General features: G+C 58.1%; 2 protein-coding genes across 2 annotated transcripts; one reads left to right on the top strand and one right to left on the bottom strand.

Moving 5' to 3' along the window:
* The first annotated feature begins 9 nt into the window (after positions 1-9).
* On the top strand, positions 10-17689 carry TUBGCP6 (tubulin gamma complex associated protein 6). The gene is made up of 25 exons (XM_007954763.1): positions 10-747; positions 2016-2179; positions 3570-3780; positions 4731-4904; positions 5770-5891; positions 6079-6160; positions 6260-6369; positions 6955-7046; positions 7126-7265; positions 9699-9848; positions 10288-10369; positions 10441-10529; positions 10615-10734; positions 12988-13122; positions 13405-13503; positions 13698-15246; positions 15493-15548; positions 15687-15795; positions 15901-16069; positions 16180-16321; positions 16459-16653; positions 16727-16859; positions 16957-17170; positions 17292-17491; positions 17598-17689. The coding sequence occupies exons 1-25, from the start codon at positions 10-12 to the stop codon at positions 17687-17689; spliced, it is 5367 nt and encodes a 1788-aa protein (XP_007952954.1).
* Positions 17690-17996: 307 nt separating this feature from the next.
* On the bottom strand, positions 17997-24241 carry SELENOO (selenoprotein O; the record flags this gene model as incomplete). The annotated part of the gene is made up of 9 exons (XM_007954746.2): positions 17997-18161; positions 18246-18402; positions 18480-18665; positions 19164-19314; positions 19476-19756; positions 19967-20097; positions 20538-20718; positions 21316-21519; positions 24066-24241. Coding segments are annotated over 9 exons (1632 nt in total), but the record flags the coding sequence as incomplete, so codon positions are not given.
* Between the last annotated feature and the right edge of the window lie 2 nt (positions 24242-24243).

Raw genomic sequence — 24243 nt, 5'->3', positions numbered from 1 at the left:
GGGGCCGGCATGGCCAGCATCACCCAGCTGCTGGATGACCTTTGCGAGGCCCACCTACCGGCCGCCGGAGCTCTCCCGGCCCGGCGTGGCCTGGACCGGAGGCGGGCCAAGCAGTGCCTCAAGAAGGTGGCCTACAACATGCTTTTCCCAAGTCTCTTTCAAGAGGAGACGCCGAAGCTGCAGCCTGAGCTCTCCAAGCTGCCGGTGAAAAACAAGATCCTTATGCTGTCATTTAACTTGCGGGTGGGCGGCCTGGGCCCGGACGCCGACCGCTTGGAGGACCTTGTGGACCAGCTGCAGGCAGCCCCTTCCTGTCCGCTTGGGGAAGTGGCCTCGGTGTTGGACCTCCTGGTTCAGCTGGCGGGGACGGGTCCCCCTCGAGAGCTGCCCCGGAAACGGGACTATTTCCTAGACAACAAGTACGTGGGGAGAAACGTTCCCTACCGGGGCTACGACTGTTGTGACTTGAGGGCGCTGGAGATGGACGCTGAGTCCCTGATCTGCAGAGAGGAGTATTTGTGCCGGGACATGGCTCAGAAGACGCTGCAGATGATGGAGGCCCCGCCGGGCACCGGCCTACCCACCTTTGGGCGCTTCTCATTGGGTGACTCTTGTGACAAGTTTGAGAGAGACACCCGGACCTCCCTCTTTGGTGCCCTTGTGCATAGCCGCACATTCGACATGGACATCCGACTGGATCTGCCCCCGGTGCCAGACAGCGTGGACCTGTCCGGACTTGCCATTAAAGTAGGGTATCTGCTTTCCTGCCTTCAGCTCCTGAGTGTGCCTTGTGTGGTGCTAAAGGTGGGATGGCTGAGGCCCAGGTCTCTAGGTGGCCCGAGCGGTTATGAAGTATGGCTGCTGGTGCACACCCTCAGCACACAGCAGCGTGCTGTCTGTAATCCTCTATCAGACAGCCCATGTTGCTTAGTCAATTGTTCTGCCCTCTAGAGCTGCTACGTAAGTTTAAATGGAAAAAAAAACAAACAAAAAAAAACTGACTGCCATCGAGTCAATTCCAACTCACAGCACCCCTGGAGGACAGAATCCAACTGCCCCATAGGGTTTCTGAGGTGGTAATCTTTACAGACCATGCTGCCTCATCTTTCTGCCTCAGAGTGGCTGGTGGATATGAACCATTGACCGTTTGGTTAGCAACTGATTACTTTAACCACTGCACCACCCACCAAAACCATACACACTGCCATTGAGTCAATTCCGGCTTATAGAGACCCCCACAGGGTTTCCAAAGCTGTAAATCTTTACAGAAGCAGATTGCCTAGTCTTTCTCCCAAAGAGTGTGGCTGGTGGGTCTGATCCACCAACCTTCTGGTTGGCAGCCCAGTGCCTTAAGCACAGTACCACCAGAGCTCCTAAATGTGAATTAAATAAAAAAGTCGGTTCCTCAGTCGCATAGCCACATTTCAAGTGCTTGGTAGCCGCGTGTGGCAGAAAAACTTGCGCGAGCTGGAGCTGCACTTATGTAGACTTCCGCCTACAGTGTGAAGTTTCTCAGCATTATAAAGTGAATCAGCCCAGCCTTTCTGTGGGGTCTGTGCAAGGTGCTCAGTGAGCACAGGCTCCCAGGCATTCCAGCGTTACTGGGCTCTAGGCTCCCAGCATAAATAACTCCACAGTGAACATCTTGGTGCACATACATTTTTTTTTGTTTACCATGATTTTCTTGTGCTAGAGCCCCCAGAATGGCATTTCCAGGCCCGGAGAATTTCATAAGTTGTGTAACTTGGGAGTTTCTGTAGTCTATATTCTGGATTTTGTAAGTTATACTGGGCCTACGTGTTATGTGAACTTGGGAGTCAGTAGCCTTGATGAATTGTTTTGTTTTGCTCCCTCAGTGATCCTGTGGGAACACATCGTGGAGTTGTCGTGTCTGAGGGGGATATTAGGCGCATCCACAAGGGAGGACTTCCCCAGAGGAGGAAGTGGAAATGTGCAGACGGACTCCTGGGCGCCTGATCGCTCAGTGGCACGTCCTTCTTTCCTGTGGTCTCCAGGTTCCTCAGAGCATGGACCAGTCGGAAGATGAAGGGTTCCAGTCGGCGTCTAATTTGACTCCAGACTCCCAGTCTGAACCAAGTGTGACCCCGGACCTGGATGTGTGGGAGGCCGTGCTCACTTACGAGGCCAGCAAGAGGCGGTGCTGGGAGAGAATCGGGTGGTGTGTGAGCCTCTCTCTGGGGTCTGCTGCATTGTTTCTTGGTGGGCCTGGGGGTGGCTTTTAGGAGCAGCTGTGATGGGGTTAGACACCTTGAAATGCGAGTCAAGCTAACTTCCAGGACTGTGTTTGGATTCTGGGAGTTGAAAAGAGATTGAAGGAGAATGGTTTCAGGCTTTGAGGAGGTTCGTGTTGGACAAGTGCCAGCCTGTCGCGTCCACTTGCAGTGACCCTGTGTGTGTGAGAGTAGACCGCTCTGGGGTCGTCAGTGGCTGATTGTCAGAAGTAAGTCTCCAGGTCTTTGTTTTGTGGTGCCTCTGGGCAGGCTCAATCCTTTGACTTTTTGGTTAGCAGCCGGGTGCGTTCACCATTGGCACCTCCAGGGGCTCCAGTAACTTCTGCAGATCTCATTCTTCAGTGACTTGGTCAGCAGTGGCTCACTTCCTGATTCCTGTTAGAGCCACAGAGGGTGACAGGTTGTGGTGTCCCCAGTGTAGGGTAGAAGGGCTGCCTGGCCATCCCGTTTTGCCTTTCTCTCTGGTTGTGGCCTGTGTGGCTGAGTACTGTCTCACTGTATGGACCCCGAGTTGTGTGTCCAGGCACCATTTCTCTGCAGGCTGCGTCCTATCCCATAGTGTGTATGGACCCCGTGTTGTGTGTCCAGGCCTCATTTCTCTGTGTAGCCGCGTCCTGTTCTATTGTGTGTATGGACCCCATGTTGTATGTCTGGGCATCATTTCTCTGTGTGGCTGGGCGCTGTCTCATTGTGTGCATGGGCCCCGTATTGTGTGTCCAAGCATCTGCGGTGGTCCGTTCTGTTCCCACCTTTTGGCTGTAGGGCAGAGTGCTGCAGTAACCCTTGGTGCACAGGTTCCTGTTTGTGTTCCTGCCTTCGTTTCTTCTGGATACACACCTAGGGTTAGAATCGCTAGGTCGTATGTTCAACTCTTTGAGGAACTGCCAAACGGTTCTGCACAGTAGCTGCAGCATTTATACTCCCACCAGCACCGGAAGAGGGTTCTGAGTGCCCACCAACCTTGCCAACACTTGTTCTCCATTTCTGACCACAGCTGTCCTTGTGGGGCTGAGGTGTCCTTGTGTGCCTTCTCACCACAGTGATGATGATGTGGTGTGTTGTCATCTTGAGGACACTGGTGCTCCCCCGGGTCACTTTCCTGGGCTGGGCTGGGTTGTCCCTTCCACTTTCAGGGGGTCAGAGTAAAGCTGGGAGTTGGTCCTGTGGGGGGCTGGAGGCTCTGCGGCTGGTTTGGGTTCCTCACTGACCAGTGTTTCTCCTGACGAGTGCTGTGTCTGGGGTGTGTCCCCCATGAGACCGTGTGTGGAGCTGAGGTACCTGTCTATTTGCTCATCACCCCTCCTCATCTCCCTGCAGCCCCCCTGGCCACAGAGAGGAGCCCTACCTCACAGAAGCTGGGAGAGAGGCTTTTGACAAGTTCTGCAGACTCTGCGAGGGGGGACTGCAGGTGCTTGGTGGCAGCCTGCTCCCGGCCCTGCAGCACATCCTGGTGCAGGAGTGTGAGCTGGTGAAGGACACGCTGAATGTGCTCATTGGAGTTGCATCGGCCACATTCTCCCTCTGTCAGGTAAGGCTGGGCCCTGCAGCGAGCCCTCCACAGGGGTTTGCCTGTCTCACTGCCCAGGAGGACTCGCTCTACCGGCCTGGGGGCCACCTGGGGTCTGCCAGGGTCATGTTATCTAGGTGTTGGAAGGTATGGATTTGTTAACCTTTAAAAACGTAGCAAGATGTGTGTGGCTGTCAGTGTTGTTGTGGAGGACAGGCCACCAGCCAGTCCTGCTCCATCTCAGAACTGCCGTCCTATGCCCCAGCTCGTCATCAGGGACCAGGCTTACCCCTCCTGGGTCCCAGTGGATGAGGGGCTGTGCTTGGAGGCTTGACTGCATTACCCACTGCTCTGATATGCAACCCCCTGGGGTCTCGGGTCCTTCAGCCTGGCTGTTCCCAGGCTGAGTGTGTGCTGGTCACACCAGGCACACCTTGTGCAGTTCCAAACCTGGTATGGCGCCTGTCCTGGGGGCTCTTGGGAGTGTCATTAGCCCTCCCAGGTTGTGTCTGTCTCCATGGGTGTAAGTGGCCCTGTGGGGCGAGTGGCCTTGCTCTCTTTCTCTGCATCTTCCATTGTTTTTCAGAACGTCAACTGCAGGCCTGCCAGCTCATGTTAACATTTGCCCTGTACCCAAGGGCTGCCCCTCCTCGCTTCCTGTCTGTCCAAGCCCCCCCGGGCTGTCTGGCCCTATACCCTCCCCCACTCCCATTCATACCCCTGGGCTGTCGGTCCATGCACCCTCTCATCTTTGCCCTCAGACTGTCCATCCATGCCCCTGGGCTGGCATCTCTTCACCCTGCCATGCCCCTTTCTCAGCTGGTGTGGTGCTTTAAACTTACATCTCTTCCAGTGTGGACCGTGATGACCACTTTGTGCCCGCTTACATGACATCTGGCATCTGTCTACTTTTTGTGTGCTGTCTGTGCATTGGGTCTGAGCTGCTCTGACTCTCGCCCTCCCTCCCACAGCCAGCCCAAGCCTTCGTGGTGAAGCCAGGAGTGTATGTGTCCGGGACCTCCCCAGAGAGCATGCGTGGCCTCCTGTCAGAGGTGGCTGTGTGTGGGACCTACTATGTGCGCCTCAGCCGCTTCTCTCTGCAGCCGGTGCTGGACGCCACGTGCAGCAAAGGCCTTGTGTTCCAGGTACGCTCCTTGCCCCCATTGGGACTCCAGAAGCCACCAAGGACCCAAGTGCAGACACTCTGTGTCCTTAGCACATCCAGGGCAGGAAGCTGCCTCTTAAGGTTGGGCAGCTGACGTGTGTCCTCCATGCTGTGTCACTGGGGCCCAGGCAGTGGGAAGGGGAGCTGCACCTTTGGAGGCACAGGGTGGGACCAAGTGTGGGTGGGTGGGTGAGTGTGTGAGCAGGTGAGCAGCAGGCTCCCCACCTGTGGTAGGTGAGCATGTGAGTGGGTGGGTCGTAGGCTTCATGAGTGAGGCCCAGGGTGGGCCTTCCCTTGAGCACACTGCTCTTCCTGGTATGTGGGGTTGGGAGCCTGGCCCAGGGGTCCTGTCCTCCAGGGTGCCTGCCACCACCAGACCCACTGTTGCTGCACACTGGGCAGAGCTACAGGACAGGTGAGCATGGGGGAGGTGTGCTAACCCCCAGGACACTGGGTACTGGGCTGCTGTGGCCCTTCCAGCCCTTGGAGGAGAGGGGGTGCATGAGAGGGAGTCTCAAGGAGAATGGGGCTTGGCTGTGGCTGTGCCCAAGGGGGACTGGACTGGACGTGATCAGCTGGGTGATGGGTGGTTGGTGGTCTTGATCCTGAAGGGCCTCACTGTCTAGGACCTGTCAGCAGAGTCTGACCATCCTAGAACTACCCTGAGTGCCAACATCCCCAGGGACTGGCCCTCTCTGACAGTTAGGATGCCTGAGGCCTCCTGCCAGAGGGTGGGGCCTCTGGAGCTGATCTTGGAGAATGAAACCCCAGAGCTGGCCGCAAAGCCCAGTCCCTGCCCCCCTGGCTGGGCAGGGGTCGGCTTCCTCTCAGACCCTTGTCCACAGGCCTTCACCAGTGGCGTGAGACGGTACCTGCAGTACTACCGGGCCTGTGTGCTCTCCACCCCGCCCACCCTCAGCCTGCTGACCATCAGCTTCCTCTTCAAGAAGCTGGGCCGACAGCTCAGGTGGGCCCTGATGGCCGGTCTGGAAGGTGGAGAGGCTCCACTGGGGGTGTGGGGTCTTGGACTTGGTGCATGGAAGGGGAGGTGCTGCCCCGGGGTTGGAGCAGTGGCAGGTGGACGGCTGAGGCAGCTCAAGCCAGGGGAACCCTGGGAGTCTGCTCAGTGGCTTGACCTGGCCATTTGGGTCCAGGTACCTGGCTGAACTCTGTGGTGTTGGCACCGGACTCCCAGGGACCAGTGGTGGTGGAGGGTCCAAGGCTGTGTTCCCGACTGTGAGTCTGCCCCTGTGGAGTGGGTGGTTCCCTGCGTTGAGCTCCAGGTGAGGGGCTTGTGTCACCACGTACTCTGCCTGTTGGCACTGGCGTCTGCAGGGCGTGAAGCTGCTCTCCTACCTGTATCAGGAGGCCCTGGACAACTGTAGCAATGAGCACTACCCCGTCCTGCTGTCCCTGCTCAAGACCAGCTGCGAGCCCTACACAAGGTGAGGCTAGGGCCCACAGATGTGGAGCCGGGTGGGACTGTGGGTGGGGCTTATTGGGGCCTGTGGGGCGGTCCAGCCTCCTGGGAAGATGCAGACTCAGTCTGCGAGGCTGTGAAGCTCTAAGCAGAGGAAGAGGGCCCAGCTTCCATGCCCGTGTTAGCAAGGTGGGGGTTCTCCACACATGACTAACCTCCAGTAGGCTGCTCTCCGGGGAGCAATCCTGGGATATGGTGCTCTGCACCCCTGGAGCTGCCCCAGGCTCTCGTATGTCCTCCCCTGACCAGTAATGCCAGTCCTGGGGCAGTGGTCTGTAGCCATTGGGTCCTGAGGTCACTGTGACACACTCACGTTGTCTGTGTTTCCATTTGGAAGTTGGCAGGCTTCTGGCTGCTTTTGTAGAGAGAACTCTATGGATAAGGTGACGTGAGCTTGAGAATCACTGAGGATGAGGGAGGCCAGAGCCTGCAGCCAATCTCTCGTTGACTTGTGTAGTCAGATGTTTGAGAGGGGTCAGGAACGGTGCTATGTACAGACAGGAGGGAAGGCGGGATAGGCAGAGGCATGCAGCCCAGGTGCTTCCTGCAGGTTCATCCACGACTGGGTGTACAGTGGGGTCTTCCGAGATGCCTATGGCGAGTTCATGATCCAGGTGAATGAGGACTACCTCGGCTGCAGAGGTAGGTGGGCAGTGGTGACTGGGGGGGTCCTACACCTGTGAGCCCCTCTGATGTGTGCCACCCGTTTGTCCCATGCCAGACAAGTTTTACTGGACCCATGGCTATGTGCTGATTTCTGAGGAGGTGGAGGACTGTGTCCCCGTGTTCTTGAAGCACATTGCCAATGACGTGTACGTCTGTGGGAAGACCATCAACCTGCTGAAACTCTGCTGCCCCCGGGTGAGGCAGGCATTGCCTGTTAGCGTGTGTTCTAGTGTGTGTGTGTGTGTGTACATGTGCACATGTGCACGTGTGCATGTAAGTGCACATGTACACACATGTGTGCGCTTGTGAGTCTGTAAGTGTGCATGTGAGTGCATGTGCACGTATGTGTTCCTGAGTGTTAAGTTTGTGTGTGTGTGTGAATGCCTGTGCATGTGTACCCGTGGGTCTGTGTATAAGTGTGCATGTGTGTGGTTTGGTTACCTAGAGCTGCTTTGATAGGAATATACCACAAATAAGATGGCTTAACAAATAAGAATTTATTCTCTTACAGTTTTGGAGGCTAGAAGTCCAAGTTCAAAGTGCTAGACTCTAGGGACTGGGTGAAAGCCCCCTGACCTTGGGCTTCAGTGCTGCCTCTTGCTCCCAGCCCACTGAAGCTAGAGGCATCTCTTCACTCAGGCAGCTGCAGGCTGCTGGGGCTGAGAAGCCCAAGGTTGAGAAGTGAAAAGGCACGGTCCTGATATCACCAAACCAGGCCATTAATTCAAGTCCAGAAAAAGTCCCAAGATCGGCAGGGCATGGCAGGCTGCTGAACAACGACACAACTACATGCAGGGTTCAGACATGCCAAAAAGCTAGAGACCTTCCTCAAAGTTGCTTCTTACATACTGGAAGCAGCCCACATCCCTAAAGCAGCTGTTCAGCCACTCCAGTAAATTCCACTCTGGAGTTAATTACCAATCTCACCATGGGGAATAACTACATCCAGCTGCCCAGCCACTCAACCAGGCCCAGCCAAGTTGACGACAACCTTAACTACCACAGTGTGTAAGAGAGCATGTGCACACGCATGTGCCTGTGAGTCCTTGTGCATGTAAGTGTCTGTGTGTAAGAATCCACATGCACATGCATGTATGTGTGCCAGTGAGTCTGTGTATAAGTGTGAGTATATGTGCACGTGTGCCTATAAGTGGGCATGTGTGAGTGCATGCGTATGTGTGTGTTCCTGAGTGTACGTCTGTGTGTATGTGAGTCTGTGTGCATGTAAGAGTGCATGTGCACATGCATGTGTCTGCATGCATGTAACTGTGTGAGTGCCTGTGCATGTGTGCCTGAATGTGTGTGAATGTATGTGCGCATGTGAGCCTCTGTGTATATAAATGTGCGTGTGAGTGCATGTGCACATACCTGTGTGTTCCTGAGTGTGTCTGTAAGTGCATCTGTAAGAATGTGTGTGCACGTGTGTGGGGGTGTGGGTGTAAGTCTGTGTGTGTATGAGTGCACGTGTATGTGCACTTGTGTGTCTGGGTGTAAGTCTGTGTATATGTGTATGAGTGCATGTGCACGTGCACATGTGTGCTTGAATGTGAGATTGCGTGAGTGCATGTGCACGTGTGTTCCTGAGTGTTTGTAAGTGCATCTATAAGAATATGTGTGCACGTTTGTGTGCCTGGGTGTAAGTCTGTTACATGTAAGTGTGTGTGTATGAGTGCATGTGCATGTTAGTCTGTAAGTATGCATGTGAGTGCATGTGCACATGTGTGTGCCTGGGTCTAAGTCTGTGAGTGCATGTGCATGTGCTCGTGTGTGCCTGAGTGTGAGACTGTGTGTGTGTGTGTATGCATAAATGTGTACCCATGTGTGCACATGTAAGTATGTGTGTGAGTGCATGTGTATCGCAGGTTATCTGTGTGCATGTAAGTGTGAGTACATGTACATGTGTGCGTGCCTAGGTGTAAGGTTGTGTGTATGAGTGCATGTGCACACATGTGTGCCTGAGAGTGCTCGTGTGCATGTATGAGCGTAAGTACGTGTGAACATGTATGTGCTAGCGTGTACACACACGTGCACACGAGTACATGAGTGTGTATATGCAACTGCAAAAGCATGCGTGTATTTGTGTGTATGTGAGTGTACATGCATACCCATGCACACGTGCACATGCCTGTGTCTACATGTGTGTGCCTGAGTGCATAGATGTTAAATGTGTTGCATCAGTGGGCATGAGCACGTATGTGTAAGTTCTCGTACACATGTGTATGTGAATGCGTGCATGTGTTTTTCTACATGTCTGTGTCAGTGTGTGTGTGTAGCATGTGGGGGGGCTTGTGTGTCCTCTCTCACTAGCTGTGGAACTAAGGCATGGGAGAGTAAAGGGGGTACAGTGTTTGCCAGCTGTGTGCCCAGGGCGACATGGTCCCACAGCTTCTTACTGAGGCTGCAGTGAGCACTGGGTGGTGCACTCCTCTCTAGTCAGGGTGTGCACGTTGCATCTGCTCAGGGTGAGTGGGTAGCCTCCTGCCATGCAGTGCCGGGACAGAGATCTGGGGGCGCCTGGCCAGGAGTGGGCTCTGAGGAACAAGCCCTGCCCTCTCTGCATCTCCAGCAGCACATGTCCCCCAGTCCCTAGCCATCTGCCCGGGGCTCACGAGGCCCTTCTCCCCACAGCATTACCTGTGCTGGTCTGACGTACCTGTTCCTCGCATCTCGGTGAGCTTCTCCCTTGAGGAGCTGAAAGAGATCGAGGAGGACTGTGCTGTGTACGTGGGGCGCATGGAGAGGGTGGCACGCTACAGCTCCGTCAGCAAGGAGGAGAAGGTGAGGGCCAAGTGTGGCACTGCTTCCTGGGTGTGGTCAGTGTGAATGGGGCCCCAAGTCCTAGCCAAGCAGGCGGCGCTGCAAGCTGTCCTCATGCTCAGGAGGATAGGTGGGGCTGGGCAGGACTGGCCGCGTACTGGGTGTTCAGGTCAGGGTGTGGTGGTGAGTTGCCAATTGAAAGCTCTGAGGAGTGCCTGTGGCTGACGGGACAGCAGGAGCAGACCAGTGAAGCCCATGCCCAAGGGGGAGTGAACAGGGGCTGGAGGGGGACTGCCTTCCCAGTCCTTGGGAGGGACCCCCTATCCCTTCCTCACCTCCCACCCCTTCTTGGGGCTGTGAGTGGGCTCTTTGTGGAGGAAATGGCCTTGGGTGCCCATGGGCACTGTCTACTCTGATTCAGCAGGGTGTCCTAGGTGGGGTTTGGTGATGTGTTTTTCAGGAACTACGTGTGGAGATCGCAAAACAGGAGCTGATCGCCCATGCCCGCGAGGCAGCGGCCAGGGTTCTGAGCGCCCTGAGTGGTAAGCATGCTGAGCCGTCCCCCTATGGCTGAGGTTGGCCTCCGAGGTGATGCTGAGCCTTTGCCCTGCAGACCAGCAGGTGTCCGAGCGTGCAGCCGTGGATGCCCGGAAACGGGAGCAGTTTCAGAAGCTGAAGGAGCAGTTTGTACGTGACCAGGAGGTAGGCAGGCCCAATGGTGTGTGGTCCCAGACTGAGGTGGGTGCTGTCCCTGGGACCTGGGTCTCACGGGCTGTGTGTTGTGCAGCGACGCCTGGCAGCCAGACAGGAAGAGGCTGATGATGACTTCAGCTATGCTCGCGAGCTCCGCGAGAGGGAGAAGCGGCTGCAGGCCTTGGAGGAAGAGCTGGAACAAAGGACAAGGCGGGTGCTTCATCAGAGTGAGGGGGGCAGGGACTTTGCAGTGGAGTGAGATGGGTGCTGATTCGGGGGGAAGGTGACATGGGGGTCTCCGAGGGCAAGGGTGAGGCCACTTTGGAGGGAGAGGTAGGTCTTGCATCTGGATACTGTGTAAGTGTTGAGAGGGGAGGCCAGGGGTGGGCTTCCCTGTCACTTCCAATTTAGAGATGGTTTTGTTTTATTCTTTCACTTTTTGTTCTGCAACTTCCCAAGCACAAAAGAGAACGGTGGTACACCAAGCCCCGGGTTATGTGGAGCTCCGGTTACGCCAAGCCCTGGGTTACGCCGAGCCCCAGGTTATATGGAGCTTCTGATTACGCTGAGCCCAGGCTTACGCTGAACCCTGGGTTATATGGAGCTCTGGTTATTCAGTCCTGGGTCACGCGGATCCTCCGTTACACTAAACCCCCTGGGGTAGATCCGAGTTTATCCCACATGTTCGGCGTGGCTCTCTGAGTTTATCCCACATGTTCAGCGTGGGTCTCTGAGTTTATCCTGCGTGTTTGGTGTCAATCTCTCTGAATTTATCCCGCGTGTTTGGTGTGGATCTCTGAGTTTATCCTGCGTGTTTGGCATGGATCTCTGAGTATCCTACGTGTTTTGGCATGTATCTCTGAGTTTATCCCGCGTGTCCGACATGGCTCTCTGAGTCTATCCTGCGTGTTTGGCGTGGATCTCATGAGTTTATCCCCTGTATTTGGTGCTGACCTCTCCGGATTTATCCTGCGTGGAGTGTGCTGAGCTGTTTGGCCATATGCTTGTGTCTTTCATCAGATTTGGGAAATTTCTGGCCATGATCTTTTTTTTTTTTCTTGGGACACCAATGATGAGTATGTTAGTGTGTTTGATGATGGCCCACAGGTCTCCCAGGTCCATTCATTCTTCTCCCTTCTTTTTTCTGATTCTCAGACTTGGTAACCCAGTGGTCTTATCTTCAAGTTCATTGGTCTTCACTTCTGCCCGCTCTGCTGTTGGACTCTTTGAGTGAAGTGTCCATTTCTGCCTTTGTACTTTGGAGCTCCAGAATTCATCTCCAGTTCCTTTTTATGATTGGTTGTTGTCAGGTGCCATGGAGTCAGTGCCAACTCATAGCGACCCCGTGTGCAACAGAACGAACCACTGCCCCGCCCTGCCCCAGCCTCACAATCCTTGCTGTGCGTGAGCCCATCGTTGCAGCCACCGTGTCATCCATCTTGTTGAGGGCTTTCCTCTTTTTTGTTGACCCTCCACCTTACCAAGCATGATATCCTTCTCCAGGGAATGGTCCCTTCTGACAAAATTACCACAGTAGGTGAGACAAAGTCTGGCCACTCTTGCTTCCAAGAAGCTTTCCAGCTGCACTTCTTCCAGGACAGATCTGTTCTTTCTGGCAGTCCATGATACTTTCAGTATTCTCTACCAGCACCACAGTTCAGATGCATTAGTTCTTCTGTAGTCTTCCTTTTATGATTTGTATCTATTTACTGATACTCTCGTTTTATTAATGCACGTTTCCCCTATTTGCCTTTAGATCTTTGTGCATTGTTTTCTTTAAATCTTTTTGCATGTTTGAGGCAGTTGACTTAATGTCTGATGAGTAATTGTGACATCCGGGCTTCCTCAGGGGTGGTTTTGTCACATCCCTTTCTTCCTGTGTGTGGACTGTGTATCTTTGCTGCTTTGTACGTTTGTAACTTTCTGTTGAAAGCAGGCCCTGAGGGGTCGTCTGTCCCACAGTGAGGGCTGCCATTGTTTTTTTCCAGCGTGCGTGCAGTGTGTGGACGGTGGACGTTCTGTTCTGTTACCGCTGCAGTCGGTACTCTGACACGTTTCACAAACAAACAAAACCTGTGCTGGCTCTTTAAGCTGCCACTGGCAGAACCCACTGCCATGGAAGGGCTGAGGACACTGCAGTGATGCCACTCCCATGAGGCCACCGCTGTGAGATGGCCAAGGTTGAGCCACTGCTGTGGGTGGGCTGAGATCACTGCCGCGAGCTGACTGCCATCAGGGGGCCCGAGTCTGTGGGAGGTCTGAGACCTGGCCTCCAGGGCCCTACCCGACTAACCTGAATCCTTGGGGGACAGGGTCCTCACGCCACCCAGGCACCAGCTGCTGCTGCAGGACTGTGGCCTGCACTGTGGTGGGGGCTGAGGAACGAGCTGTGGTGGGCCTGGTGGCACCCCAAGTGTGGTGGGCCTGGTGGGACAAGCCCATGACCGTGTCCTCGGGGCCCAGGCAGGCGCTGGTTGAGCACTACAGCCGGCTGTCGGCCGAGGCGGCACGCCGGGAACAGAGGGCGCTGTGGAGGCTGCAGAGGCGCAGGCTGGGGGAGGCGCGGCGTTGCTTCCTCCTGGCGGACCAGACACGCCTGCAGGTACCGCCCAGATGGTGGTGCTGGCTTTGGTGGGCTCTGGGGGTGGGGGCACACCCCTGGGCTCCTCAGTGGCCTTGACTGGGAGGAGACGCGAGGGGCCCTGTGTTGGTCGGAGCTGAGGTGATGTAGCTGGCATTTGCCGAGCACTCGCCGGGTGGCACGTTGGCTCACGTGGCGTCTGCGGCTGGTGCTGTGCAGGGCAGGGGCAGCCATGCTTGGCTTCAGTTCTGCCTGTGCGGGCCCCATGGGAACCGCCTCCTATCCTGCTGGCTTTGATTCCAGGAGCTCCTGAAGGAGGTGTCTGAGGGCATGTGCCGACAGCCACTGGCTGAGCGCGCTCTTGCCACATGCCTGCCTGGACCAGGGGCAGCACATCCTCAGGTGAGTGGTTGGTGGGGGGAGGTTCCTGATGGGTCCAGAGGGCACCCAGAGCCTGGTGGCCACCAGGTGTACCAGCCCAGAGGTACGTGCAAGCACTAAGCCTGCTGCCCTCGCCTGGCACCTGAGGGTAGGTGTTAGATAACTGGGCAGAGAAAGTGAGCCCAGATCCTGTCCCCTGTGCACTTGTATTCCAGGCCGTGTCCCCAGATGTGGAGCCCCCAGATGTGGAGCCCCCAGGTGGAGGCCAAGGCCATGACCCCACGTCTGCAGAGCAGCACATGGCTGTCCTGTCACCTCGGTCCCCAGGGTCTCCTACAGCAGAAACCAAGCCTTTCTCTGCTGGCGTCAGCATACAAGACTTCCTGCCCATGGGCCTAGGGGTAGAGCAGCCCATGGAGGCCAGTGTGGCCCCTATGCCAGGGAACGCCCCCATCCTGGGGGAAGCCCCCGTTTTGGGGGTGACCCCTTTCCCAGGGGAGTCCCCTCTGCTGGAGCAGGCACTGCAGAACATTAGCTCAGACCTGCCTTTCTCCAGTGCAGAGGAGGTGCCCACAGTGGCTGGCATGCAGCCCTCCCGGGGGCAAGAGTATGATTTCAGTACCGTCCTGAGGCCAGCTCTGACCACCCAGGCATCTCCAGGACCCCTCCGGGCTGCAGGGGATGACTCGGGCCATGAGGGCCCTCAGCTGCGGTGGGACACTCCTATGAAGCTGAACACTTGGATCCCTGAAGTGCTGGTGGCTCAGCCTCACCTGCCCCCACCTAGGCCTGGGCCTGCCGAGGAAGGGAGCATCGGGTGCCAGGATCAGCTCCTAACGTACACGTCTGGTGGCGGTGCTTCCTCAGTGGGTCATGCTTCTGAGACGGCCCCCTCCCAGCCACGCTGGAGCATCCCAGGCCACGTGTCCAACACCAGTATCAAGAACGGGGAGAATGTCTCGGATGTGGTCCCCTCCCGGCCACGGTGGAGTGTCCATGGCCACGTGTCTGATGCCAGTATCAAGAACGGGGAGAATGTCTTGGATGTGGTCCCCTCCCGGCCACGGTGGAGTGTTCACGGCCACGTGTCTGATGCCAGTATCAAGATCGGCGAAAACGTCTCGGATGTGGTCCCCTCCCGGCCACGGTGGAGTGTCCATGGCCACGTGTCTGATGCCAATATTAAGATTGGGGAGAATGTCTCGGATGTGGCTTCCTCCCGGCCACGGTGGAGTGTTCATGGCCACGTGTCTGACGCCAATATTAAGATTGGGGAGAATGTCTCAGATGTGGCTTCCTCTCGGCCACGGTGGAGTGTTCATGGCCACGTGTCTGATGCCAGTATCAAGATTGGGGAAAACGTCTCGGATGTGGTCCCCTCCCGGCCACGGTGGAGTGTCCATGGCCACCTGTCTGATGCCAGTATTAAGACTGGGGAGAATGTCTCGGATGTGGCTTCCTCCCGGCCACGGTGGAACATCCATGCCTCTCAGTTGCACACGATGCTGGGGGCACTCTCTGAGGAAGCAGGGCCGCCGACATCTGGGGCCCACCTGAGCCCCTCTGGCCATGTGGTCCAGTCAGACCTAGGAGCACAGAGTTCTTCCCTGGAACGTGACCCACAGCTGCCTTCAGAGATGGCTCAGGTGGCCACCTTGGTCAGCACAGAGGAGGGCGATCTCCAGGTTGAGTGCAGTGCTGCAGCTGTGCCCAGCACCCTGGGAGATCGTGTCCCTGAGGAGCCGGGTTCAGATGGGGAGCCAGGTTAGAGGGGCGGGTTGCTGGTGGTCATGAGATAGGCCTGTGGAGAATGTCCCTTCTGGCATCTACAGGCCTCAGTGGGCAGGGTGGGAGGAGGGCCCATGAAGCCACCTTCTGGTTCTTGTCTGCCAGACCTGGGCCTTTGCCCAGGGGCCATGTAGGGAGCACCCCACCCAGCCAGCTCCTCTGCCCCTCAGCCCCTTGGGAGGCACATGGGGCTGACACCCCCTACTCTGTTGTGCCCATCAGGCCCCAGGCACAGCGGTGACAGCACTGCCTCTCCCAGTCTGCCCTTGACTCTGCAGGTAAGGGGTGCAGCTGTGGCTCAGGAGGGAGGCAGGCCGTGAGGGGTGGGGAGCACACGCCACTGAGCCCCTCTGCGGAGCCTCCGGGGTCTCGGAGCCGCGTGCTGCGCGTCGGTCTCTAGGTAGGCTTCTCTTTAGGCAGGTGAGGTTGCCCAGAGCAGCCCAGGCGGGGAGGAATGGGCCTACCTGGAGGGCCTGGCGGTGCGGTACCACCTGGAGCAGTACCCCGACAGCTATGAGGCCATGTGTGAGTGGACCTGCTGGGGCGGTGGGCCGGCCACAGGGGTGGCGGGAGAGCTGGGTCTGCCCTCCCTCCCTGGGGGACTCAGGGCCACCTCTGCTTTCTCTGTAGCAGAGCCTCCTGCCGCCCACCTCCTGCCCCATGTGCTGGCTCGCTCCTCCTCCTCCCCTGTGGCTTCCCGGGCCCTGCCCGCCACGGATGAGACCGCGGTGCAGCTGAGCGAGTTGCTGACGTTGCCAGTGTTGTTGAAGCATTCCCTCTCCGCCCCGCTGGCCGCCCAGTGAGCACCTGCCCTGCGCCCAGCCCTGCCCCCTGCAGTGCACTCCCTTTCCCTGGGGCCGGCCCCCGGACCTGGCGTCTGCCCGGCCCCAGCCGCCCCTGCTCTTGCAGCGTCTCCCTGGTGAACAAGGCTGCAGTGGACTTCTACTTTGTGGAGCTCCACCTCGGGACCCACCTAGAGACGCTTCGGCATTTCCTGCTGATGGAGGACGGAGAGTTCGCCCAATCCCTCAGCGACCTGCTGTTTGAGAAGGTGATGCCCTCGCGCTGGTGGGGCAGGGGCAGGGGTGAGGCCTAGGCTCGGGGCAGCCCCTGCAGCCTGTTGGGGGCCTATGGCCCGGGCCCAGGGCCGCCCCTGGGGCCCCATTCTGCATGCTGCCATCTCCACAGTTGGGGTCTGGGCAGACGCCTGGGGAACTCCTTAGCCCGGTGGCCCTGGGCTCAGTCCTGAGCAAGGCTCTGCAGTACAGCCTCCATGGAGACAGCCCCCTGGCCGCCAACCTCTCCTTCGCCCTCAAGTTCCTGCCTGAGGTGTTCGCCCCCAATGCCCCCGACGTACTGAGCTGCTTAGAGCTCAGGTACAAGGTCAGCACTCGCCCTGCTGTGGCTGGGGAGGGAGCGGGTGGTGGGGCACCGGGCTGATCCCCTCCTCTCACAGGTGGATTGGCCTCTCAACATTGTCATCACCGAGAGCTGCCTAAGCAAGTATGGCCGCATCTTCTCCTTCCTGCTGCAGCTGAAACTCATGATGTGGACGTTGAAGGACATCTGTGGCCACCTCAAGCGCACAGGTGGGCCCTCGCCTGTCCCTGTGCCCCTGCCATCCCCCAGCACTGTGAGCTGGGCACGGAGCCCCCTCACCCGTCCACCCCTCCACCATCCCCCCAGCACTGGTGAGCCAGGCGGCCGGCTCCGTGCAGCTCCGCCAGTTGCAGCTGTTCAAGCACGAGATGCAGCACTTTGTGAAGGTCATCCAGGGCTACGTGGCCACCCAGATCCTGCATGTCACATGGTGCGAGTTCAGGAGCAAGCTGGCTGCCGTGGGCACCCTGGAGGAAGTCCAGCGGGCCCATGCTGAATACCTCAACAAGGCTGTCTTCCGGTGAGGCTGCCTGTGGACACCTGTGATGGCGCCCGGGACCGCGCTGGGCAGCAGGGTGGGGCCGGAGCGTGCACGCACCTCCCTCTGGCCGTCCTGTGAGTGCCATCCCTCCTCCCCCCAGGGGTCTGCTGACAGAGAAGGCGGCCCCTGTCATGAACATCATCCACAGCATCTTCAGCCTGGTCCTCAAGTTCCGTAGCCAGCTCATCTCCCAGGCCTGGGGCCCTGCTGCCCAGTCCCGGGGTGCTGAGCACCCCAACTTCACCCTCATGCAGCAGTCATACAGCACCTTCAAGTACTATTCCCACTTCCTTTTCAAAGGTGAGGCCCTGTGACCCGGGTGTGTGTGTGTGTGTTAACGTGTGCTGTGTACACATCTGCAGTGTTGCACTGTGTTGCATGTGCACTTGATGGCCTGGGCCCACAGTGGTGACAAAGCTGGTGAACCGTGGCTACCAGCCCCACCTGGAGGACTTCCTGCTGCGTATCAACTTCAACAACTACTACCAGGACGCCTGACGGGGACACAGAGACCATCCCACATTAAGGGAGTTGCAGGTTTATTGGGGGCTGGGGGCTGGGGGCTGGGCTTCTTTGCAGGGACCTTGTACGTGCCCCCCTGGGGCGATAGCCTGTGTGATGCCGGTTGCTTGTACTGAGTGAGGCACCCTGCCCTGGGGCCACTGGGAGCAGGGGGCTGGGCACGCTGCCAGGTTAGCATCAGGCAGAGACAGGTCACGTTGGACTGGACATCTCTGCCACCATGGAGAGACAGCGTCTCAGATACAGCAGCGTGCAGACGGGAGCTCGGGCTCTGCCCGAGACACTATGAGGATCACGTCACACGCAGCTGGGCTGCCCACAGAGGGGGCCTGCTGTTGTAAGGGCACCGCGGGCTCACTGCCCCAGCAGCCTCCCCAGCCTGCGGGATCTCCAAGGGATCCTCCTCCTGGCGGTAAGGGTCCTCCAGCAGCTTCAGCACCCGCCGAACCTGCAGGACGGCAGGGGTGAAGGTTGCTCCAGCCCGGGCGGGGCTGCCCCCCAAGGCAGTGAAGGCACTGGCCAGGTCCCTCACCTCCGACACGTCTCCATTCTCTGCAGCCTCGATGGCATTCTGGGCAATGTAGTTTCGGAGCACATACTTGGGGTTGTTGTCACGCATGGCCTGCACGTGTTCTGCCTGCCATGCGTCAGGGTTGCCGGCACCTTCTGCGTCCTTTTCCAGGCGTGCACTGAACCAGCAGGCTGTCAAGGTGCTGGCCACCTCCTTCCCTCCCCCTCCCGACACCTGGGGCAGGTGTGGTCTCACCTGTACTCCTGCAGCCACTTGGTCCAGAGGGCACGGTTCTTGCTCTGCAGTTCGGCTGGGCTCAGCTGCTGCAGCCGCGAGTGCTGCTCGATGCGCTCCAGCTCACGTGCCAGGCCGGCCTGCCCACCCACGAGGGCCAGCAGCTGCGGGTTCGACTGTGCCAGCATCAGCATCAGAGAGAGCTGCCTGCAGGGGGTGGGGTGTGAGCTGCAGGCCCCCTGGAGAATTCCAGTCCCAGTGCTTGCAGGAAGGTGCTGGCCCAGGCCTGGACTGGCCCTCACCTGCCCCTGTTCCTACAATAAAGCCCTTTCCAGTCAGCCACCGTCTGCTGGTTTGTAACTGAAAGCCACAAGGCAGAGCAGCAGTGCCACTCTCCCCACCCCCAACTCCTGAGCTCTGCGATGCCCAGTTCTCCCGCTGTGGGGAGAGGTACAGCTGGGCACAGAAACTAGGGCTGCCCTTTGGGGACACCCAAGGCCCAGAGACTGCCATTCGTGGATGGCACTGCTGCCCTCCCAGCACAAAGCCTTCTGGGCCTGGATGGCCCAAGGCCACAGATGCCCTACTAGCCAAGACACCTGCTAACCCTCCCCATGCCCAATGGTTCCACCAAATGGACTTGGTACCCCAGGAGCTGATTGTACACAGCCCTCCCTTTCTGGAGCCAAACTCCGAGGGTCCTACCGGGGGTCCATCTGGGGCTGCAGTGCCCTCTTTAACTCCTCCAGGCACGCACACTGCTCTAGGAGCTGGTCCACGAAGGCTGCCGGGTCTGGTAACAAGGGCCATCCCCCAAAGGTGCTCAGCAGGCAGAAGGTGTTGGTGAAGTCAGCCCCTGCAATGTAGCTGGTCAGGGGGCAGCAGGCAGGCCACCTGCTCCCGGCCGGAAAGATACCCCACCCTGCTGGACGGCCCCTTTGCCCTCAGGGGGCCCCCCAGCCAGCACCAGCCCACCCTGAGGTCAGCTGGAGCTTGCGCAGGTAAGGGCAGGCTCACCGGTCAGGTGCATGGTCTCCAGGAGCCGGGCCACCAGCTGCAGGTCCTCCTCCAGCTCCACCCGCACCAGGCCCAGCTTCCGGCGCATCTTCTGTAGGTAATGCCGCTGGAACTCGGCGTCGAACTCCTCAGCCAGCACAGCCTCGCCCACCTCCAGGGGCAGCTCGGGCACCAGCACCTCCGCCAGCTTCTGCAAGTTCCACTTGCATACCTCAGGCTGTTTGCTGTATGTGTAGCGCCCTCCACTGTCTGAGGCATTGCACACGTGGTCAGGGTCATACCTGCAACAGCAGGAAGATGCAGCAGGGCGCCCCCTCTGGTGCTTCAGTCCACTGTGCACACAGCAGCTCCAGGACCCTCCTGTAACCACCGAGGGGGGCCAGCCTCCCACGCCCCCGACTGGACGAGGCGTCACACACAGCACGGCCCGAGGCTGGGACACCCCCCTGCCCGCTCCCCTAGCACTGTGCTCCCTCCAGGTCAGCACTGACCTGTCCAGGAAGCCGAAGGGCCCATAGTCGATGGTGAGCCCCACAATACTCATGTTGTCCGTGTTGAGCACACCATGGCAGAAGCCCACACACTGCCACTCAGCCACCATCCGGGCCGTGCGCCGTGTCACCTGGGCAGATGGTGTGGTGTTCCTAAGTGCCCCACCCACCCCAGGCCCTCTGCCAACCACATCCCCGGCTGTCTATGACAGCCACTCTCTCGGCCAACGCTCAAGAGTAGGGGAGAGCTTTTACGAATACTTGAGAAGGAAGAAGTACTTTAAACCTACAGAGGCTGCTAGCTTCTCTCCCACTCTGCCTGCATGGCAGGCTGCTCCTTCTCTCCACGCCCTCCTGGCCTGTGAGCTGCCCTGAAGGAGTGTGCTCGAGGGCAGGAGCCCCTGGATGCCACCGGAGCAGAGAGACCCTCCCCACAGTGCTGGCTTCTGAGAAACCCACCCTGGTTGGACCTGGAACAGCACGTACCCTGCTGCTCATCACCAGGAGGGGCAGGGACAGAGAGGGGCTGCAGACGGCACCGGGGCAAGGCCCGAAAGCTGTGCCCACCCACCTCCCGGAAGAAGGCGGCATTCCTCCTCACAGGGTCGTCGGGGTGGGCTGCCTGGATCTCGGGGTAAAAGGAGCTGACCACGTAGTTTAGCATCTGGACACGGATGTCGTTCCTCCCGACACTGGGGCCCTCACGCCCCGTGTGTGCATCTGCGGGCTTAAAGATCTCAAAAGACCCAAACCTGACAAGAGACCCAGAAGGCAACGGGTGAAGACACAGCCCAGTCCTCACCAGGATGCTGGCCCCCACCGGGAAAAGGACAGCGATGCTGCAACTCCTCCACCGCGGACAGACAGCTCTGCCCCATCCCCCGCCCTGGGGGCCGAGCTCCCCCCAGGCACCGTGTCCGTGAGGTGGTGGCAATGGCTCTCACCAGGGGGCTGCCACTGGCATTGGCTGGGTGGAGGTGGGGGTGCTTCACAGACAGCCCCCCTCCAAGAATGCCAATGGTACCACATGAAGGTGCCGCTGGGGTTGGAGCCGCAGTGTTCTCCTAGGGCAGGCCAGCATCTTCTCTTGCCTGGGACACCCGGCCGTCCGGGCTGAGAGGAGCCACTGGCCCAGTCAGCAGGACACAGCTGGTGACGCCATGCTGTCTGTGGGGCGACCGGCTCTCCGCCCGTCCTCCCAGCATCGCACAGTCTCCCAACTCAGACAGGTCTGTGTCACGAACAGGCTGCTGCCGTGTTGGACGGGCCGGCTGCTGCCCTCCCCCGCTGCCCTGGGCCGCCCCTGCAGTGCCCTGAAGCAAGCGGACGGCCTGAGGCACCCGTGTTACCTTAGGAAGGTGGGAGCTAGGCGCAACACGACCGCGCACTTCTCACGCTTTGGATTACCATCATAGAACACGTCCCGCACGACCGTGGAGGCAGACATGACACAGGCCCCGGCCCGCGTGGTGGGGATCCCCAGATGGAACATGGCCTCGCTGCACAGGAACTCCCGGATGCTGGAGCGCAGGACTTTGCGGCCGTCAGCCTGCCTGGAACCAGACCCGGGGGAGCCGTCAGGCCGGGCCCAGCTCCGCTCCGGCCACAGACAGGCAGAGTGCGGCTAGGCAGGCAGAGACAGGTGTTGATTTGGGTGAAGGGAAGGGCAATGTACCAAAAGGGAATAATCCGCACGGTGGCACCGAGGAACAGGAAGACACAGAAAGGTGCACAACTGATACAGACAACAAAGATGAACCCTGTTCCCCATTCGATACTGCGTTGCCAGCGATGAGACATGAACCCTTTTCCCTACACAATACTGCGATACTATGCTGTCAGCGGTAACAAACATTAATCTACAGGTAAATAGACGGGTTGTTGTTGTTTGCCGTTGAGTCGGCCCTGACTCATAGCGACCCCTCCTTGGGTTTCCGAGGCAGTATCACTACAGAAGTAGGATTGCCCAACTTTCCTTCCGAGAAATAGACGGGCAGACAGGTTGAATGATCAGGTTTGTCTAGGCAGAAGGGAATATACCCAGGACCATACATAATGCTGGCAAGTGAAATTTCCACCACGTGTATTTGTATGTGCTGTGAGAATGTCTGAACATTTAATAGAGCTGACAAGGGGCAAAGTTATAACTTCTTGGCCACAGCCAACCACCCTGAGGGAGCAAGCAGTTGGACCTGTGGGCTTGGGACCATAGTCACAGGCGACATCTAGGTCAAGTGGTGTAACATACTACACAAAACATTGCTCTACATCCTACTTTAAGGAGTAGCGACTGGGATCTTAAAAGTTTGCAAGCAGCCATCTAGATGCAATGATGGGTCTTTCCTCATCCAGAGCAAAGAACGAAGAAAAACCAAAGACGCACAGAAACAATTAGTCCCAGTGACTGGTACACCGTGCGATCCTCAGTCTAGAAGACTATGAGACCAGAAGAACTAGATGGTCCCTGGCTACCACTGTCAAGCGCTCTGAGGGGGATCTATATAGGAGATCCTGGATAGAGTGGGAGAACAATGTGGAACAAAACTTGAAATCATAAAAGACCAGGTTTACTGGTTTGATAAAGCCTGGTGAGACCCCTGAAATGACAGCCCCTAGTCACCCTTTAGGTCCGGAATTGAACTCACTCCTGTGGCTTCTAGCCAAATAATAAACAGGCTTATGGGGTGAACATTTACATCAGATAGATACAGTCCTTGGAGAGATCAATCATGGGAGAACAGAAGGGCAGTGTTTGTACAAGGAGATAGCTTGGAGGGGTGGGGCAGGAGTCCATGGGAGGGAAGGACACAGGAAAGAGGTAACTACCGGGAGGACATGGGAAGAGAGATGTTACACTAAGGGAAATTGGTCAATGTCATGAAATAAAATATGTATGAACTGCTGTAGGGAGGATGAATTTGCTCTATAAATTTTCAGCCAAATCACAATTAAAAAAAAAAAAAAAAAAAAGCACCAGTGTGGGGTCACCAGAGGACTGACTGGTACACTGCATGGGGCCCTGCTGGGCACCCACACTAAAGGCTGGCTGGCAACTGAAGGAAGGGGCTTGATTTCGGCCACATGCACAGGAGATGCCCAGGGCGGGAAGACAAGCTGCAGGACACAGCAAAGCAGATGAGCACTCGGCGACCCCGAGCTGAGGGCCTGTGTGTGCTGCAGCAAGCCAGGGTGCAGGGCCTGCAGACAGACAGACACGCACGTGGGCACGGCAGACACGAGAGCATGGCACACACGCCGACATGTGTTTTCTGGAAGGCAGGGCTTTTGGTTCACTCAGACGGATCTGAGCGGGTTTTAACTGTTTTCCACAGGGTCCCCATTGTCTTTCTAAAGCAGGAGAGCAGGGGGTAAGCGGGCGGCCACAGGTGAGTGGGAGGAAGAGTGGCACTGGGCCAGGAGAGCCACCACCTCCTGAAGTGGAGGCCCGGCCGGTCAGTGTGTGTGCCGGCGTCCTCAGCAGGGAGACGGGGTGAGCTTCAGAGCTCCGGAACTGCAAGACGCAAAGTCCAGGACAGGACGTTTTTTGTTCCTAGCATTTCAACTTAGGCGACTCTCGTGGCTGTTGGGACAATCGTTCAGTGTGGCTATGAAGGCCGTTCTGGGGACAGAGCCCAAGCGGGGCCTGCCCTGGGCAGAGAGCCACTGGCACACCCCCAAACAGGAGTCAGCACTGCGCCCCAACGCCGGGTCGGTGAACGGCAGCGTAGAGGAAACTTTTAGCACTCCTGTGAGGTGGCTGTCCCGGGGGACCCCGCTCGCTGCTACCGTGAGCCTAAGGTGGGCTCGGTAAGCAGCTGCCCACACCGTGCTCCGAGAGGTGGAACCTGAGCCGCTAGCGGCCAGAACGCCACGGTGTCCAGAATGTCCTTCCTGGAGGCCAAGACCGCCTTCCAGCCCCGAAGGCCACACCCTGACCTCCCTGCCCGCTTCCCTGGCGACAAGGACCTCGGTCGTGCTTCGCTGTCTTTACAAGAGCTGCAGCACCAGCTGCCTCCCGCCACTTTCTAGCGCCCCCGTGTGGGTCTGCGCCGCAGCGGGGCGAAGCGCGGCGAGGGCGGGCGGCTCGCGAGGCGCGCACCTGGAAAAGGGCGTGGGGCCAGCACCCTTGAGCTGCAGCTCCCAGCGCTCGCCGGCCGTCGGGCACACCTCGCCCAGGTACATGGCGGCGCCGTCGCCCAGCTGCCCAGCGAACTGGCCGAACTGGTGGCCGCAGTAGCAGTGCGCGGCCGGCTCGGCGCCCGGCAGCAGCGCGTTGC

Source organism: Orycteropus afer, unplaced genomic scaffold, assembly GCF_000298275.1.
Source record: "Orycteropus afer afer isolate SDZICR_OR568_19922 unplaced genomic scaffold, OryAfe1.0 scaffold00471, whole genome shotgun sequence".
Taxonomy (NCBI): Eukaryota; Metazoa; Chordata; class Mammalia; order Tubulidentata; family Orycteropodidae; genus Orycteropus; species Orycteropus afer.
This window is presented reverse-complemented; position numbering and strand designations above follow the sequence as displayed.